The sequence below is a fragment of the Colletotrichum acutatum genome (genome assembly GCF_030867785.1).
Source record: "Colletotrichum acutatum strain CBS 112980 chromosome Unknown BDZ83scaffold_145, whole genome shotgun sequence".
Classification (NCBI taxonomy): Eukaryota; Fungi; Ascomycota; class Sordariomycetes; order Glomerellales; family Glomerellaceae; genus Colletotrichum; species Colletotrichum acutatum.
The window spans coordinates 57,669-76,134 of record NW_026849139.1 but is presented as its reverse complement, the minus strand read 5'-3'; the positions used below and the strand labels follow the sequence as shown (position 1 = coordinate 76,134).

Here is an 18,466-nt window from a genome sequence, read left to right as displayed (position 1 = left end):
AAGGTACCGGCCGAGATTAGCGGGGAGACTGTGCGCGTCTCGACTCAAGGTGCTCTGAAAGATGAATTAACCATGCATAGAACTATGCATGGAAGCTCATGTAGGGAGTTCCAATGTGAGAAAACGACGTCACTCGGGCTTTCGCGGGGACATGTATACCAACCCATGATGGCGGTCGAAAACCCCCTGTGCGGCGTGCTCGTACCCGCCGAGGAAATCTTGAAATATATCGGATTACAGAAGCTTTTCATACTGCGCGGACGGGCGGCGAACAAATCTTTGATAGAAAACCGGTCTGTCAAGTGACGTTGAGACTGGACGAACGGCTTTTAGTTCCCAACTGTCCGTGGTCGTAGAACCCAGAGGCGTGGCCCCAGCGTCCACAGTCTCGCAAATAGGTGGTGGACTGTCACGCTATGGGCTGCCTATGAATACTGTTCTTCGAGGATAATTGCCCAGCTCAGCAACGGCCCTCACGGAGAAGCCGGGGCCAAGTGACCGTGAGCCTTGGAACTTTGTCGAATTCGCGAACCGTAACACGGAGGCTCCGTGGGGCGGCCGGTGCTCTCTGGTTGAGTTCCTCAGCCAGTTGGACCACCGACAACCTTTGAAAGGCGTGTTGAGACGACTGATTCTGTCGTCACCGCGGCTTTTATACACTTTGTAGCTTCCAAAGAGTCGTGATCTGTATGTTATCTTGTCGTAAAGCATCTGGAAAGGATTCCTATAAGATCCAGACGAGCTTCCACCTCAAATTAGTTCTTCTTTCCTCATCATCCAACACACTTCACACTTCAACCTCTCTTTCGCAATCATCTTCAACTTCTCACATCGACTGCGAGATACTTCAAGATGAAGTTTCTCAACGCTTTTCTCACGTTGTCGGTCCTGGCGGTCAGCATCGACGCCCTTCCGGTCTCGGTAACCAAGGAAGAGGATGTCCAGACTTTCCAGTGAGTAATCGCTTCAACACTTATGCTGTGTCTTCTAACTAATATCACTTCAGTGACATGTCTCTGCACGACACCGGCATCATAGCCCGCCAAGCCCAACCTCCTCAGCCTCCTCCATCAGCCTTGATTCCCGACGCAACACCTGAAGATGAAATGGATGAATTCGAAGAAGTGGAGGAAGTTGACGACGTCACGAATCCAGGCGAGGTCGAAGCTGAGGGCAAGAAAAAGAAGAAGAAGAAGAAGAAGAAGGGCAAGAAGAAGGGCAAGAAGGAGAAGAAGCCCGAGAAGCCGGATGCCATCCCGGCTGCTGGAGCTCAACCTCCCGCTGCCGGTGCACAACCTGTGCCCGCAGCTGGCGCCCAGCCCGTCCCCGCTGCCGGTGCCGCTCCGGCTGCGGCCCCAGCCAAGGCTCCTGCCCCCGGAGTACCTGCAGCCGCTGCTCCCCCACCTGCCCCGGCGCCGGCGGCTCCTCGCTCGGTTGCCAAGGCATTCAAGGCCTAGTCGCATCTCGATATTGAGAAATATCAGTTAGTTGGAGTTTGGAGAACCGGTGCTATATTGGAGGATATGGGTGCTGATAGTTGCTGGATTCAACATTAGGGCTTTTTGGTAAAGGTTTCTTTGGCTTTCTTCTTTAGTCATGTCATGCTGTTTGATACAGTATTGCCATTTAATAATTGTACAAAAGTTCTTTCTCTCAATGTTCACCTCACTTAGTCAACTGTTAGTGTCCTTGTGAGTTTATTAGTGCTTGTGAACTTTGCAATGAAAAGATCATCACGAGCGAATGGTCATCAGACATGTAAGGACTTCTCTTAAAGCTTTGGAAAGTCGAGGGCAAATTTCTGCTTGAATAGAGACTTGTTGCAATCTTCAAACCTGATAAGTCACAATAGGAACGAAGTGCATGTAATTTTCACAGTCATTTTGGAGGAGTCTAGAAACAAATATTTTGCAATTGAAATAGTGCAGTTGTTTGATGATCGCGCTCAGTAAGATCAAACTACTACAGTTGAATGCTATGTTGAAGATGTTACTCTCCAGCTCTGAGATGACTCGTGTATAAGACGGAAATGCGGATAACACTTTTCCGCGTGGAACCAGTGGCTCTATCTCGTTGCATCAAACACCGAACGCTGACGTCCAAAACAAGTCCAAAGATAGTGAGATAGTGCCAAGATGTGGGCCATCTACGTAATCCACACTATGCCGCGGGGTTACCTCTTGCGGTCCAACCACTGACGACGGATCCAAGTGCCAAACCAGGCGCCTTTGGCCCGGCAGTCAGCAAAATACCGCGGATCAAGTTGAGAGCCTGTGTTCCGAGGAGTAGCGGTAGCTTCAGTCTTTGTGCCTCATCGATCGCCTCCTGAAGGTCGTACGATATTGTCTGAAGCAGACTTTCGTTGCCAGAGGCAGCCCAATCGTATGTAGACCTGCCGGCCGCGATGGCATCTACAATGCGCCGACCCTCGCCTGAAAGCATGGAGCTACCACCAGCAGCATTAATGCAGAGCGCAAAGACCTGCTCCAAATCCAGACCAACAAAGCGTGCAAAAGCAATTGCCTCGGCTGCCGCACAAAGATGGATACCACGGAGAAGGTTAACGACGAGGCTCAGCTTGCCTTCTTCGGACGTAACGGTAGGCTTGACCGGTCCAACCTTTCCCGCTCCTTCGATGTATAGTCGGATGAGACTGGCATCGTCGTCCGGGCCGTAGCCTTTACCCAGGGCGGCGAAATAGGCCTGCTCCGCCGTAGAGGTCATCGGAGTGGGGAATCCGGCCCGGCGCGCCTCTGAAGTAATGATGCTGGTGTCTTTGAGAATGATCGTTACCGCACTGGCCAGAGGTCCGAATTGAGCGTCCAGCATGCGTGGTAGCCGGTTCTCAAACATCCAGCTCCAACCCTCTGACTTCATGATCGTTTCGCCAGTACTTGGGAGATCCAAGCCAAGGTGCGTTGCAAAGCCCAGAGCTTCGCTCGACGAGAGGATCTGGTTGGCTGCGAGTACCTGATGGCACATCTTCATATTGCTTCCAGCGCCGATGCCGCCCTTGACGATGTAAAGCTTCTCAGGATCCGACATAGCCTGTAATAGGTGAAGGCCCCTTCGGATAGCTTCCTCTTCTGCACCTGCCATGATCGATAGAGTACCGGCCGCAGCCCTGGCAGCACCTCCGGACACCGGGCAATCCACCAGAGCAATATCACCTCGATTTCTTGCAACCAGCTCTTTCTGAAGACCTTGCACATAAGCACACGGAACTGTCGAGCATAGCAGCACCACCGCTCCTTGTTGAAGGGCCGATAGGGCCGGAGCGTCGCCTTCAAACAAGACGCCTTGCGCCTGTTCCGCTGTGGCCACCATAACAACACAGAATTCCTTGCCCGTGACAGCTTCGGCTGGACTTGTCGCTGTGAGGCCTCCTGCTGCCTTAAACTTGTCCAGAGTCGGCCCATAAACATCAAATCCTGTGACCGGATATCCAAGACGGACAAGATTAGTCGCCATTCCAAACCCCATCGCCCCAAGGCCGATGAAGGCCGTGGGCTGCTTGCTTGGGTCCATTGCGTGTTCGACGGAGGGTAATACGTTGCGTGTATGTGTTTGAGAATGTCTGAGAGTAGAGTCGAGACCAGTTTGATGAGCCAAGGATGCTGATGGGGGTAACGGATTCTTGCAATCCGGGACTGGAGACATGACCCCCAAAGGTTAAGTACTAGCAGGAAGAGCAGACAGCTTAGTGACCGCGAATGAGAGATGACCTCGGATCCAGGTAACCCGTTTATTCGGTAGAGGTCGGTAGCTCGGGGTGACGATGGCCTTTTCCCGAACCGAATACTGCTCCGATTTCACTCCGTAACCACGGCTCGCGCGGAAAATCGGCCCATTTCCGCCCCAGTCCTGGATTCCCCCGCAATCCACATCACAGATCGACAACAGTTGCGAATCTACCTTCTCTAGTTGCTTCATCGTTGGAACTTGAATATAAGGCCATTTCTGTATCCCCGTTTTGGTGGTTTTCAACATCCTCAAGTATCTTGCCGAACTTGAAAAAAGGGCTCAACCAAGTTCGCCGATCGTACACCACTCTTAACAATACAACCCACTGAGCACTGTCAAGCTACCTCAAGTTCCGTTAAATACTCCAGTCTTCAAGATGACTCGACCTTCTCTCGCCGAAAACCGAACGATGAAAATCGTCAATGCTGCACATGAAGGTGGCTATGCAGTTGCGGGGTTCTGTTGCTACAATCTCGAAGCCGTGGTGGCCTCCGTCAGAGCGGCAGAAGCAACTTCTTCGCCCGCAGTCGTGCAGCTCTTCCCGTGGGCGATGGAGTACGCAGGTAGCGCCCTTGTCAAAGCCGCAGCAGAACTCTGTCACAGTGCCTCAGTCCCCGTATCACTGCATCTTGACCACTGTCAGACACCAGACCTGGTTCGCCGAGCCGCGGACATCCCCGATGGCTTCGACAGTATCATGGTTGACATGAGCCACTATGAAAAGGAAGAGAATCTGGCTCTTACTCGCGAGCTTGTCGATTACTGTCATCAACGCGGTATCGCGACGGAGGCAGAGCCTGGACGAATTGAAGGTGGCGAAGACGGCGTGGCTGAGACGATAGATCTTGAGGGTGTTCTTACTACACCAGAGCAAGCTGAAGAGTTTGTCGCTACTGGAATCGAGATGCTGGCACCCGCTTTCGGCAACGTTCATGGTGAATATGGTCCGCGGGGAATCAAGCTGGAGTATGACCGGCTCGAAAATACCAACAAAGCTGTTGGCGATCGGGTTAGGCTCATCCTTCACGGGGCGGATCCATTTACAGAGGAAATCTACAATCGCTGCATCAAAGCTGGAGTGACAAAGATCAACATCAACAAGGGGATCAACAACCATTATGTCCCGACGCAAGAAACAGCAAGAGGTCGTCCGATTACCGCCACGATTGAAGCTGGTACGAAGGAAATGCAGAAGGCGTGCGAAACGTATATGCATTGGTTTGGCTCAGCAGGAAAGGCTTGAAGAATTGTTTAGACTACCTCGGTTGGAGATCTCAACATGATATAATATTTCCCATCGAAAATCGTATACCGAGAGCCATTGCCGTGCTGAAGACTTTGGTCGAGATTGTAGTATTCAAAACAACATGTTCCCAGACCAAGAACCACTTGAAACTTCTTGCAGTGACATAAGGTATCCGAACAACTTATCATCATATCATGACGAGCTTCAACAAACGCGCAACCGACTCCTCCAAATTCTGCATCAAAAATGTTCCTCTTCGACATCGTAAGCTAGAGGCTTCTGCCCGAAGCCCATCTTGTCGATACCTGTGGTCTTGGAGACCCACAATCCTCCCGAGATAGCCAACTCCATAGCTCGAAGACGCCAAGGTGCAGTTGACTTGCGCAAGGATCCATTTGACTCTGCCTTGTCTAGCATCGCCTCTGTCCTCACCTTTCGCTTCTTCTCATACACCTGCATCGCGTCTTCTAGGCTACTAGCGTTGCTCTTCAACATCTTTGAGAACAAGAAGACGTCTTCTAAAGCCATGGAAACACCCTGACTAGCGTGTGGCGGCATCGCGTGGGCAGCGTCACCGAGAACCATGCAGCGGCCCCTGGACCACGGTCTTCCTCGCGGCATCTTATAAATCGGGTAGAACTGGACAGCGTTCGTGTGGTTGATAATCTCGTGCACCATTTCCATCCAATCGGACTTTTGACTTCCCAAGAGATCAAGAAGTGTCGCCTTGAATGTGTCCGCCGCTTCCTTCCCACGCTCTTCCCATCCATCACGGACATTGCCAAAAGACGGAAGAGCGACCTCGCGGGAGAAGAACCAGTAAAGCAGATCGCGGGTTGGTGTCGTCGGGGCAATGACGAAAAGTCCGTCAGAGGTGAGCGTCGCGCTCATGGTTTCTATAGACGTGGCTCTGGGGCACACCTCGTCTGGTCGCACGAGAGCAAACATGTTTGCAAAGCCCGAGTACTCGGGCACGGAACCCGGGTCGATGAAGAGTTTCCGCACGGCCGAGTGGATTCCATCGCAGCCGAGGAGAAAGTCAGCTGTGTCTGCCGTTCCGTCGGCGAACCGGGCGGTCACGGTGTTGCCTTTTTCTTCGATTTTCTCCACGGCTTTGCCGTAGTGTATTTGAATATCTGCTTGCTTGGCAGCGCCGAGCAAGACGTCCATCAAGTCGGTTCGCTGGACACGCAAGTATCCGAAGCCGGTTTGCTGCTCACTCCAGGATGATAGATCCATCTCACCCATAACGCAGCCTTTCAGAGCATATAAGACGAGCTTCGGCGTCAATGCACCTCGAGCTGCAACGTCATTGTACAGTCCAAGGCGGTCGAGTAGTCGTAGACCGTTGGAAGGAATGCCAATTGCTCCGCCGAGTGTTGTTGGCTGGCGGCGGATTTCGTAGACTACCGGCGTGATGCCATTGGCCTTTTTCAGCTGGAGTGCAGCAAGTATGCCTGCTGGGCCACCGCCGATGATGATGATCTACGCATGTTGTTGTCAGAAAGTTCTCCAACGGGCCAGACTGTCGAGATATGAAAACCATCAAGTACCTACTTTTCTGATTTCTTTCACTGCAGTCATGTTGTTTATGGCTGGTAAGTCCGTGTCGTTTGGACTAGTTGCTTCTTACGTTCGTATGATGCGAGGGGTCGAGTTATCTTTAAACCTTTCCTTGGCACACATGATGTCTGTTGTCGGCCTTTTCGTAACAAGTCCAACGCCTTCCGCAGATCCGTAAGTACACCAAATCATGCGATGGTAGATCGCTCAAGGGAACTTAATGCCGGAACCCGGTAACCAAACCGGCACCGTCCTGCCGTGTTGCCGCGTTGCACGAGACGGCTCCATATCATGGCTTCACGCCGTCGGACTTTCGCCGATACCAAAAACTCCGGTTCGGATTTCTATCTGCGGCGTTCGGACGGCCGATGTCAAGAGCCACCCCAGTCAACTATAGTGTACATCGTGAAATTAATTCCCTATTATTTGTGATCCAGAGCTGGCTCTTGAGATCGTGCTTTCGTGACCCTTTTGTCAAGGGAAGTGATATTTGTGATCGTTTGGTGCAGTAAATCAGCTATTCTGATTGTGATTTGCCTGCCAAGGAAACTCAACAATCCAACTCTCACTACCTAGTCCAAATTGTCCAAGGGGGATTCAAAAGAAATCAAAAGAAATGCCTACCCCAACCCCAATGCCGGTGGCCGTAGCCTATTGGAATTTTCGTTGCCATCTGCTGATGTTCGACATCCTGAACTATGACTGCCTGACGTGGCATTGGCATTAAATCGCAGGGGCAAGCGATGCTAAGACTTAGCTGTCCACTCACAGCGAAGGAAAGGCTGCAGCTTACAGTCCACCCCATCTCCGCCAGATGATTTCGTGCACAAAGCTGACACCTGCTGCATTTCCTACTTCTCCATGAATCTGGCAGCCTAATTTTGCGCGCGAGAGACTCTACGTCAGCTCGTGTCTCCCGTTTCGACCGTCAAGATGTTGGCCAATGATACGCAGTTCTTCAAGCAATCCTTGAGATCTGAATACTGGATCAACTTCAACGTCGACAAGAAGTTCAGTCTTGCTGGCGTTTATGGACCCGAACTCGATAGCGAGGACAAGGAACTAGTCCGTACGTGGGCATCGACCAAGGGTGCGAGCAAGACAGCCCCGGCCCAAACCCAACCTTCGTCCCTTTATCGTTCCATACTCGATCCTGTCGAGATCCGCGTGCTCGAGATCTTGCCAGGTACCGGCGATGACGGGCTGCGTGGCCGCCTCCATCACTGCTCACTCGAACTCAAGGCAAGCTTTGCTCTCGCTGTCGATGGATCCGCCACGCCAATGGCGTACACGGCTCTCAGCTATACATGGGGCCCAAACGTGTTCGATGAGGCAATCGAGTGCGAAGGTCACGTCAAGAATATCACAAAGTCTCTCGCGGTTGCTTTGAGGGCTTTCCGACAAGAGGATCGCTCAGTTGTGATGTGGATAGACCAGATCTGCATCAACCAGGATGATAACGAAGAGAAGGCGCAGCAGATACCCTTAATGTCGAGGATCTACCAGAATGCGATGAACACCGTTATCTGGTTGGGTGAATCAACTTCGAATTCTGCTTCCGCCATCAAGCTGCTCGAAGACGTTAGATTGCTCTTGCAGTTTACGGAGAAGACTATCGGTCCGGATGAGTTCGAGGGGTTAAACCTTCCCTTAAAAGACTCGGAGGTTTGGGGAGCCCTGTGGGACTTTCTCTCACGCCCATGGTTCACACGACTGTGGATCATCCAGGAAGTCATTCTCTCCTTTGACTCTTGGGTTGTGTGCGGCAATCATATGACTACGTGGGACGTCTTGTCATTGGCCTGCCTACATCTATGGACCTGTGGCATCTCGAGATGGCTGGGGGAGAAATTCAATTCTGGAAGCCGCGCACTTGACTTTCAGAGGGATCTTTGTGAGTCGGTACAGCACCTCAGCAGCATGAAGTCAAGCTACCACAGTGCAGCCATGCCGCTATTCGATCTATTGATAGAGTCCAGAGAAGCCAAGTGCTACGACAATCGGGACAAGGTGTATGGTCTGCTTGGTGTCTGTCAAGATCAGGATAGGTCTGCGATCAAACCAAGCTACGCAGACGAGTTTCCCGTAACTCGTCTCTATCGCGACATAACGACGCGTCACCTGGATGACAACAAAGGCAGCTTGAGGCTTGGCGTGGTCCTTACCTGCGTAGACCATGAGTCTCCCGACCTGCCCTCATGGGTACCAGACTGGAGGAATCCCCGCCGAACACACTCATTGGGACACTCTACCACCACAACAACCCCGTACATGGCATGCGGCCATCTTACGATCGAGATCGGCAGACTTCATCCGCCTTTAGAAAGCAAAAATAAGGACGAGCTGCGGCTGCATGGTGTTTCGGTTGACACTATCGCAAAAGTCGGTACCACCTCCACGAATCCAGAGTTGAGTCTCGACGATCCAACCACTGCCAACGGAGACTTGAAAGACATGTGCTTCTTTGTCGCAGAGCTACAAGAGTATCCAGGTCATGAAACTGTCTTCTCTGCCTTCTGGCAGACACTGGTCGCTGGAAAAGACGCCACCGAAATGGCGAAGGCACCGATAGCCTATGAGGAGATTATCTCCCTTCTCCTCGACGCATCCACGGGGCTGTCTCCGTCGCTCCCAGGACAGACGTACTCTGCACGACAAAGACGGCCAGCAGGCAAGGGGAAGTTACAGCTGGCGAATCTTAAGGAACGCACGGCAGGAAAAACCTTCCAGGATGTAAGAACCTCAATGGTGCATGCTAGGCGGAATCGTAGGCTGTGCTTCACTGCTAAGGGGTACTTGGGGCTGGTGCCGGAGACAAGCAAGGTGGGGGACGAGATTCACATTTTGGATGGGTGCCATATTCCATACCTTCTGAGGAAGGTTGATCACAGGAGGCATCGGCTAGTTGGAGAGTGCTATGTGCATGGGATCATGAGAGGAGAGGCTGTCCACGATAATCAGAGCATGGACGAGATAGTTTTGATGTGAAAACTCAACGATGATATTGTCTGAGCTCCCTTCGTCACGATGATTGTATACCCAGACTAGCTTATGCGCAGCAGCTGCTACCAGAAGTTTTAAACAGACAGTGGCAAGCTCGCAAGGATTTACTAAGCCTTCGTTGGCCCCGATGGTTGAGCCTGGCTTGATTGTTGTTTCTCCCGCTGAATCTCACAGCACGTTGATACTTCCGTTAGTACGTAATTTGGCTCGTTAGTCTGGTTTCTGGCAATTGTTCTTTCCGTCATCCCAGGGCAGGAGTGAGGCTGGCAACACACAGTGAAAATCAGAAGGGAGGAGCGTAGTTGATAAAGAGATCTTACGTTGGAAAGAGGCCATGTCTTGCGCAGCAGTTTGTTTCCATCCTCAGATGCATGCCGTTACACCTCTTGTCTTTTCCCATCTCCATAACTCCCAACATTTTTGGAACAACTCTTTCATCTATCCTGACGGCAACAAACAGGCCCATTTCGAATCGTCCATTCGCGCAAGAACATTGTGTTTCAATATGGCCGAGTCAACAGAGGTTGGTGCATCCCCACCTCCCTAGCTTTCGCCGCTCGTAGTCGCAAACATCTTGGAAGAGGTACTAACATGCCGGCAGGAACAGGAGAATCCTGTTATACTCCCTTCGATCGAGGTCTCTCCGGTTATCAAAGTTGAGAGCTCTCCTCACGTTGGTCCTCTGCCTTCTTCTCCCAACAATCCTTCGGCCGAGGCTTCTGCAATCGATGACCCTCCGGCTGAGGCTTCTTCAGTCATTGCGCCTCCGGTTCATTTCCATCATCCCGGCAACCCCCCGGTCCGGGCTTTTGCTCCTATGGACCAAAATGCTCCGCTCATTCACGATGTTGGCCAGGCCCCTCCCGCTATCAATCCTCGCCCCGTCATTGCAGCCCGGGCCTTGAATCCTCCTGTCGTTTTACCCCCGCTTCCTGCTCGTCGCGGCAACGACCCTCCAACTCAACCTCGACCTTCTGTTCCTCAAATAGCCTATCCTTCTCCCGTCGTAAACCCCCCTCCCCCCAATCGGGGTTCAAGGGACGTTTTCAGCTTTCACGGCCTGATGGACGTCTGCCAGGGAATGGAGGCAGAGATCTTGTCAAATGCCCTGGGCAGCACAAGGGCCAGAGGCGACGAACAAAGCTTCAAGACGCCGTTAGAGTACGAGGTCATTCTCCGAGTGAAGAACAAGATGATGGCGCATCGCAATCAGTCAGTCGATGGAAAGACTCGTATTGAAGACGACTTCAGGAAACTCTCAGGCCAAGAACAGAGCTGGCCGGTTATGAGGATGAGTGGGGCGCTCAATGACATGACGAAGGGCTTTGACCGTTAGATACAGGGTCTCGATGCTCTTATTGCAAAGATTGATGCATGGTTGGAGGAGTATCACAGAGATTATGGTGCTGCTCCGGCGGGATCCAGTAGTGCCCCTGGGCCGCCTGGCCCTGGGCCATCTGCCCCAGCTGCCTGAGTATGAGAGAAAGTTATCAGACACGGTTCACGTTACAGAATGGAGTATGTTGAGCGACAATATGGCTTATTGGGGACAGAGGAAGAAAAAGATCCACAGAGACGTAGTAGGCTTCAAAAAGTTCGTAGTTGGGTACTAGGACACAGCAAATCAAATTTGTTTGACTCCGTTCAACAGCCGCGGCGATGCTTGGCAGCACCTGTCACCCTGAGGAATGATGATAGTGATAAAAAAACACGCTCCTGCCAACACTTTTCTTTCCGGGAAGGATCGAAGTAGGGCGGAAAGTGCCTGCCCTCGCGCTCTTGCTCAAGGGACTCCTCGCATCTCTTGACACCATCTACCTTACCTTTGATTCATTCTTAAGCAGCAGAAATTCCTCAGCATCTTGTGTACCAACTCATTTCGTGGCCATGCCAGGTTATCTTAATAGCGGCGAGGACTAGAAGGAGAGCCTGGAACAGGGGACGGGAGGTCCGCGGGAAGGTGCTGAAGTGGGGCCGGCCTCCTACCTTCCAAGTTCTCCGAGCGTCTCGGGCCAACGTGGATCACGTAGCCGAGCCGCGAGGAAGGAAACCGACAGGAGCGTGGCGTCGTGACCAAAGACGTATGTGCCTGTTCCATCAAAATCTCCGAATGTGAAAATAGTGCTTCGTGCGTTTTTTCTCGCTAAGGCAGGTACCTAAGGTAAGTTGCTCTTGAGGCTCGCAAGGCATTGCTGAGACGTGCCAATGATGATCCTGAGGCAGCACAGCAAACTCGGCCGGATTCCGTACCTGGTGCATGTCTCTGAAGCCAAGAATTTGTACCAAGTCGGAATGGGCCGGAGCGAGCAGAGATATTTCTGCGTATGTTGAATGTTGGACGTTATTTGCCCACTTGTTGAAACTCAGAAGCGAATGAGAGGCTCATGAGAGTGGGATTAAAGTGACGCAGCATTGCATCCATACGGGCCCCAGGCTTTCCTTTCCGGAGAGCCACAAACGGACACAACAGGTGCGGGTACCGGAGAATGAAGTCGACGCCATTCTTCTTTTGGAAAGGCCTGGCGCAGATCTTGATGAGCCCCAGAAAACTGCCCGAGGCACGAACTCCGTCACGCGTTGATTGGCCGCCGTCTCGATCAGTCACTTTTAGGTATTCCCGTGGTTGAGGAAGAAAAAGGCCACGAAAATACGTAGGAATCGGGCAGGAAGAGGTGCCATTCAGAGTCCCAATTGTCTCGACTCGACACGATATGACTGGCCCGGCTATGGCATTCGAAGCTGAGACCTCTTTCTGCTCTTTCCTCCATCTCAGTCACCTCTCCTTGTCCGGGTCTTGCTGGGTGAAAGAAAGTCTGAGTTGAAAGGAAGTCGCCGTGGTGCTGCACCTTGCCCCAATTTTCCCCAATCTCCCCTCCTTCCCTACTCGCCTCAATCGGTGTTGTCCCCTTGCACTTTCCCCTTCTTTCCCAGGTTCCCCTCACATCCTACGGTCTCTCTCTCGGTGGTTATCCTTCATGATTCGATGCTCACCTCCAAAAGGCCCCAGAGTCTGTATCCCCATATCTTTCTCTTGCCCTCCAGTCCAAACTCCAACCATCCACACATTGGCCCATCATCCCACGCCATCCTGGGTTTGAACCATTTGGTACGACTGCGCTAACATCTCTAGTGCTCCACGCGCTTGGTGCCCCAGACAGACAAGACCATGTCCTTGGCTTCTCAGTTGAACATGACGTCGTCCACCCTAGACTCTTTGACTTTCCCGCCTTCTGATACGTGCGCTTAACACGACTCGATGATATCGCAGCATATTTGCGACTCAAGCACTTGCCGTCACTCCCAAATGGCTCCAACACGCTGGCCGCCTGCCGGGTAGCCTTGCTTTCGCATCTCCGGCCATGCCTTTACGGCACTTTTACCTCAGAGCCTCTGCCCGAGATCTCCACCACCCGCTCAGCCGCCCGTTACCGGCTCCTCAATGAGACGCCACCCAAGGTACTCGGAGCATGTGGGCCCTTTTGTTCGAATCTCTCAAAGGCGCGCCTCTCGGTGTTAGTCGGTTGGTGGTGTGGGAAATCTTGTTTGATATCAGAGTGCACCATCTATATAAATAACTCTTCATCTTACCTTCGACATTCCAACCTGCAGAACTCTCTGGATCCAGGCCTGGTTTGAATGCAGCGTCACAGCCTGTCGTCCTCTAATTCATATCGCCATTTGACTTCGAAGTATACCAGGAACGCCTTGGACAGGCACAACCTCATGCCCGTCATGTTTCGCATTTACAACATCTACGGTACGCACTCTCTGCGTGACCATCTCCTCCCACTCGGCATTGCCATATGTACTATGTTTCCAGATGCTGATCAGTGACTTGTAGCGCTCGCCGCCTTTGGCACCATCGGCGGTATGCTTTTCGGTTTTGATATCAGTTCCATGAGTGCGTGGATCGGCGCCGACTCCTACAAAGAATATTTCGGCCACCCGAGCTCGACCCTCCAGGGCGGCATCACGGCTTCCATGTCCGGTGGCTCCCTTGTCGGTGCCCTGGTCGCTGGGTTCTTGGCCGATTCATACGGCCGTCGCGGCGCTCTCAAGCTCGCCTCCGTTATTTGGATTATTGGTGCTGCTCTCCAATGCTCCTCCCAGAATGTCGCTCACCTCATTGTTGGTCGTGTCGTCTCTGGTCTGGCCATCGGTATCACAAGTTCCCAATGCTGCGTCTACCTCGCCGAACTGGCTCCCTCCCGCATTCGCGGGCGTATCGTTGGCATTCAGCAATGGTCGATTGAATGGGGCATTCTCATCATGTACCTTATCTCTTATGGCTGTATTGTCAGTATCCCCAACGATCCCAAGGCATTTCGCATCGCCTGGGGTATTCAGGGCATTCCTGGTCTCATCCTCGGAATCGCTCTTCTCTTCTTCCCCGAGTCGCCACGTTGGTTAGGCCAGAAGGATCGGTGGGAGGAGTGCCACGAGGTCCTTGCCCATCTCCACGCTGGTGGTGACCGCGAGGCCCCTATTGTTCTTGCCGAGCTCGATGAAGTTAGGGAAGCCGCCCGGGTTGCCGCCGAGTCCAAAAATGTTACTTTTTTTGGCCTTTTTGGACCGCGTGTCTGGAAGCGCACACTCGCCGGATGCAGTGTTCAAGTTTGGCAACAGATGCTTGGGGGAAATATTGCCCTTTACTATTTGATTTTTCTGTTTAACATGGCAGGAATGGTGAGTAATTCCAGGTCATGACCTAAATTTTGCATGGCTAACCTATTACATAGTCTGGCAACGTGGCTTTGACTTCCTCTATCATACAATACGTTATTTTCCTCGTTACCACCGGCGCTATCCTCCCCATCATTGATCGTCTCGGCCGCCGTCCTCTCCTTATTGGTGGTGCCATCATTTGTTGCATCATCCACTTCACGACTGGCGCTGTCATGAAGGTCCATGGAAACCCAGTTGACAGCGTCAATGGCGACGATAACTTGAGGTGGGAGGTCACTGGAGCCCCGGCAAAGGGTGTCATTGCTCTATCTTACATCTTTGTTGGTGTTTACGGTCTCACCTGGGCTCCTATCGGCTGGATCTATGCTTCCGAAGTCTTCCCTCTCAAATACCGTGCGACTGGAGTTGGTTTGGCTGCGGCCTCCAACTGGGCGTTCAATCTTGCTCTCGCCTTCTTTGTTCCTCCTGCCTTCACCAATATCCAGTGGAAGACGTACATGATCTTTGGAGCCTTTTGCGCTGCCATGACTGTACACATCTTCTTCACATACCCAGAGACATCCGGCAAAAGTCTGGAGGAAATTGACGAGCTTTTCGACTCCAAAACTCCCGCCTGGCGTACCCGAAGAGCTGGTGGGCGCTTTGAGGAGCGAATCGCCGCTACTGAGGGTAAGAAGGAGGGCCTCAATAGTTCGCATGCTGAAAAGGTTGAGGTGTAGATCGACTTTTTTTTTTCTGTATAACAGGCATCGATAACTAGATGATGCTCTCAAACTGTAGCGATACCCATTAGTCAATTTCTATCAACTTCAAATTACACCTAATTAGGTTGCTTAGCGCCGAAATGTCGGTAATTTCGACGACAACATTCGACTCCACTATCTGATCCGAGTATTCCCAACGGTTCAATGCCGGAAAAGTAATTCCTGCTCAAGCTAAGGTACTATAGCCATAGGAATGGTCTGTAACAACGGTGGCTGTCTTTGCGGCCGTCTTGCCTTACGGGGTAGGAAGGGAATTATGTGATGTGGCTGTCACTAATGACGTCGATCTGTGTCTTGACGTCATCCTTCGGGTATCGCTCGACTACAGTCAATCCCACTACTTCAAAGGTCATTGCATACGAGAAAGACTTCATCTGCTTTTATCTACATGCCAAGCATAATTTTACGGTCCAATTGATCCCTCAAATAAACTCAACAAGAAAGACAATACTGCATTTCCACATAATGTCTTCCCAAAACAAAGACAACAACGCCCAACAACCCGGCCTCATCGCCGGCCACGCCGAGTACATCAAGGGCGCCGCCGAGGTAAGATAATAGATATGCAACACATCAAATTTCAGCAGCAACCATTAGGCGGGTAGAGATACTAACAGGATGGACACAGGCCGCCATTGGCAGCGTCACGGGCTCGCACGCCTGGACCTCGTCTGGAGAGCAGGATAAGGCGCACGCCGCGTCGACGATGAAGGCTGCTGGCGAGCAGCGTGATGCATCAACGCAGGGATACGGCAAGGCGGAGGAGATTGCTGGAAAGGCGTTTGGGTGTGAGGGAATGAAGACTGAGGGAGCTGCTAGCAAGAACGAGTAATTGGGAGTTACGGGACATGATGATGTGTCATCATGATGGAGTCTGTACGATTAAGACATGGCGATGCGGTTACGAAACTTATTATATTTCTTCAAGACCAATGCGAACCTACGATGGCATTTTGTTATATGTGTTACCTGCGTCGTATTCGTGGACATTTGGCCCTTCAGCGACGTTGCAAGATGAAGGAACGAGTCTCGATCTAACATTCCACAAGAAATGTGACAAAGTTGCGTCCCTATTTACAACGTCAAATGCCTTGCTTGCATGCACCAGCCATTTAAGTTCAGATAGCTTCTTTCTCTTGCGGTAAGTTTCGGAATATTCAACAGTGAATTCAAGCACAGAGTGGACCATGGACATGCCACGAATTGCGTAAAGCTTAACGGGCGGAATAAACTTCACTGCATCCTTCAAATCACTCTCGTCGATGATCTTGCCGAAGTTCTCGAGGACTTTGGGAAAAGGTCAAAAATGCGCAAGGTAGTTGATCCGCGCTACGGGAATAGGCCCGTGAAATTCTGTTCAAACCGTCTCCTTGGCCATGTGCATCACCGTCGTGAGCGGCTGCGGCTGCAATGAGCTCTTCTTGACAATCTTCTCTACCTGAGCTTTGGTTGTTGGGGCGCATTGCCCGTTGATCCGGGCCAGCCAAACGGGACCCGTCTTGTGGTTGACTTCGTGTTGATCGCAAAAGATAGACGAGAGCGGGGTGACGATGAACTCGTTGCTCTTCCACTCAATGATAGACTTGGCCTTATTGAGGGGTCCACCGTACACGATTCGACGGTAGATTGAGAGGAAGTTCCTGTCAGTCAAGTCCCCCCGAAAGACGTTGGCCTTGAAGAGGTTGTATGATTCCTCCATGATGGGAATCTTAGCGAGCTTGAAGTCGGAGGGCCGGAGGGCGTTGTAGAGGTAAAGTGGTGCCGGGACTATACAAAGACCCCCACCGGTGGAACAGCCGGCGAGATATCTGCCCATATGCTGGGCCTGGAACAGTATCTCCCCCATGTGTCCGCCGGCGGTCCAAGGGGCACGGTAGTAAAATTGGGTACAGTCTTCTGTGGCGTAAGCATCCATAGCCCCGTGGAACTCGTCCATCTTCTCCGCCAGGGCTGTGTGGGAAGCGTTGTCGAGGGAGGCCTTCACGACTTCCGTGGAGAAGTCAACCGCGGTCCTCATTTGACTGGCGAGCTCGAGAGCACTGTCTCTTGCATCAAGATCTTCATTAGACTCTCCATTCGGCTAGCGAAAGGCGTCAAACGTCGTCATGAGCAGATCTAGGCCGAGAACCAGCCCCGCCGAGGGTGCAATATGCGGTACATTGGTCGAAGCAGTCTCTTGAGGCAGCTTGGTCTGGTGGGTCCATTGAGACAACATGTTCTTCCCCGGGGGATGAACGTCTACACCCATATGGAAATCAAAGAGGTAGGACAGAAGCGGCTCAGACGATCCGGCTTGCACCAAAGAGGCTTTCTTGTGGACTTCCAGTCGCTCCACCGGGCGTTTCCCATTCTAATCATTCAAATATTCGCGCGAATTTCGCAAAACTTCCAAGACCCCTAACATATGCTCCTCGTCATGTTTGCCATCCGGAGTTGCATGAACATGGGGAGTGTCAGGGTCTCTTCAGATGAGCAAATTATCGTGTTCAGGCTTGTGCAAGTCGCCGTGCTGAGCGAACTGATCTCTTTGCGATTCCACAATTGTATGAAGTCGTAAAAGTCGCAAAAGCGGCGGAAGTTGAACATTCCGTCGATCTCGGAGTTGATCTCGGGTTGCGCGTCACGAAACTTCAAGACGTTGACGCAGTACTCGTGCATCTCCTCACTATTCAAGGGCAAGTATTCACCAACGAGCTGATTCCCAAGCAAGAACACCGTGCTGGTAAGCAACGCTGCGACTGGGATAGGAAGAGTTCTTTTCGCAGCCTCGGTACACAAATGCATCAGCTGGTCGCGCATCATTGCAGCTTGCTGAGAGATTCATTAGGTGAGGGTCCAGAAGTCGCAGCCCGGAAGGAACGGCCCATGACTTACGTATAGAAGGAACGACGCCTCGAAAACTCGGCACATGTCATCGTCTTCGAGGAAAATCTCAACCTTGCAATGTTGCTGACGAACAACGACCTTGCCCTTGGCTGATTTCCTATGGGGTGCAGCAGGGACTTTCGAGATGCTAGGTAGAATCGGGGAAACATCGTCGTCGTCGTCGTCGTTTTCTTCTTCCTCCAATGCGAGTACAGCAAATTGATTGAGCGTCACGGCGTCGATGCGGGGAATCTCTGAGTTGGGAAGTCTCTTAGACGCCGCCACAAGGGGCTTCAGTATACGGGAGGTCTTCTCTAGTCTGATGCGATCATTATTGTCAGTTCAGGTTCGAAATTCCATGTTGGCATGAGGTATTTTACTACCTCTTGATGAAGTGTTTATGGCTAGGATCCTCAGCACCCGAGGACTTGTAAATGTTGTCGACTTCCTGGCGCTTTTCGATGACATGCTGAAGAGCCCCAATAATGGAGAGGGGGCCAACAGTGTTTGACTCATGAAGAACCTTGCCAACTTCGTTGCTGGCCATCAGGGTGGCTCAGGTTGCCACACATGAGGCTGAGAAAAGCATTTCACC

The 18,466-nt window shown here is 51.9% G+C and overlaps 7 protein-coding genes across 7 annotated transcripts; 4 read left to right on the top strand and 3 right to left on the bottom strand.

The window, feature by feature from the left end:
• Positions 1-1,057: 1,057 nt before the first annotated feature.
• BDZ83DRAFT_723599 (oxidoreductase) lies at positions 1,058-3,528 on the bottom strand (the record flags this gene model as incomplete). Its single annotated transcript, XM_060512580.1, is given in 3 exon segments — positions 1,058-1,260; positions 1,276-1,368; positions 2,253-3,528. The coding sequence occupies 3 exon segments, from the start codon at positions 3,526-3,528 to the stop codon at positions 1,058-1,060; spliced, it is 1,572 nt and encodes a 523-aa protein (XP_060359489.1).
• A 376-nt stretch (positions 3,529-3,904) lies between these two features.
• On the top strand, positions 3,905-5,178 carry BDZ83DRAFT_638351 (ketose-bisphosphate aldolase). The gene has a single exon (XM_060509361.1). It carries the CDS (start codon positions 4,121-4,123, stop codon positions 4,985-4,987), a length of 867 nt encoding a protein of 288 aa, XP_060359488.1. The 5' UTR covers positions 3,905-4,120; the 3' UTR covers positions 4,988-5,178.
• Positions 5,179-5,217: 39 nt separating this feature from the next.
• On the bottom strand, positions 5,218-6,592 carry BDZ83DRAFT_764427 (uncharacterized protein). The gene is made up of 2 exons (XM_060515232.1): positions 6,548-6,592; positions 5,218-6,475 (listed from the first exon to the last, which is right to left on the bottom strand). The coding sequence occupies exons 1-2, from the start codon at positions 6,572-6,574 to the stop codon at positions 5,231-5,233; spliced, it is 1,272 nt and encodes a 423-aa protein (XP_060359487.1). The 5' UTR covers positions 6,575-6,592; the 3' UTR covers positions 5,218-5,230.
• Positions 6,593-7,413: 821 nt separating this feature from the next.
• On the top strand, positions 7,414-9,708 carry BDZ83DRAFT_682133 (heterokaryon incompatibility protein-domain-containing protein). The gene has a single exon (XM_060511218.1). It carries the CDS (start codon positions 7,487-7,489, stop codon positions 9,539-9,541), a length of 2,055 nt encoding a protein of 684 aa, XP_060359486.1. The 5' UTR covers positions 7,414-7,486; the 3' UTR covers positions 9,542-9,708.
• A 3,580-nt stretch (positions 9,709-13,288) lies between these two features.
• BDZ83DRAFT_589911 (general substrate transporter) lies at positions 13,289-14,961 on the top strand (the record flags this gene model as incomplete). Its single annotated transcript, XM_060506281.1, has 3 exons — positions 13,289-13,313; positions 13,398-14,242; positions 14,296-14,961. 3 exons carry the CDS (start codon positions 13,289-13,291, stop codon positions 14,959-14,961), a joined length of 1,536 nt encoding a protein of 511 aa, XP_060359485.1.
• Positions 14,962-15,252: 291 nt separating this feature from the next.
• On the top strand, positions 15,253-15,967 carry BDZ83DRAFT_638345 (uncharacterized protein). Its single transcript, XM_060509360.1, has 2 exons — positions 15,253-15,555; positions 15,635-15,967. The coding sequence occupies exons 1-2, from the start codon at positions 15,268-15,270 to the stop codon at positions 15,836-15,838; spliced, it is 492 nt and encodes a 163-aa protein (XP_060359484.1). The 5' UTR covers positions 15,253-15,267; the 3' UTR covers positions 15,839-15,967.
• A 396-nt stretch (positions 15,968-16,363) lies between these two features.
• On the bottom strand, positions 16,364-18,418 carry BDZ83DRAFT_756990 (uncharacterized protein; the record flags this gene model as incomplete). The annotated part of the gene is made up of 4 exons (XM_060514832.1): positions 16,364-17,051; positions 17,450-17,817; positions 17,881-18,190; positions 18,255-18,418. 4 exons carry the CDS (start codon positions 18,416-18,418, stop codon positions 16,364-16,366), a joined length of 1,530 nt encoding a protein of 509 aa, XP_060359483.1.
• Between the last annotated feature and the right edge of the window lie 48 nt (positions 18,419-18,466).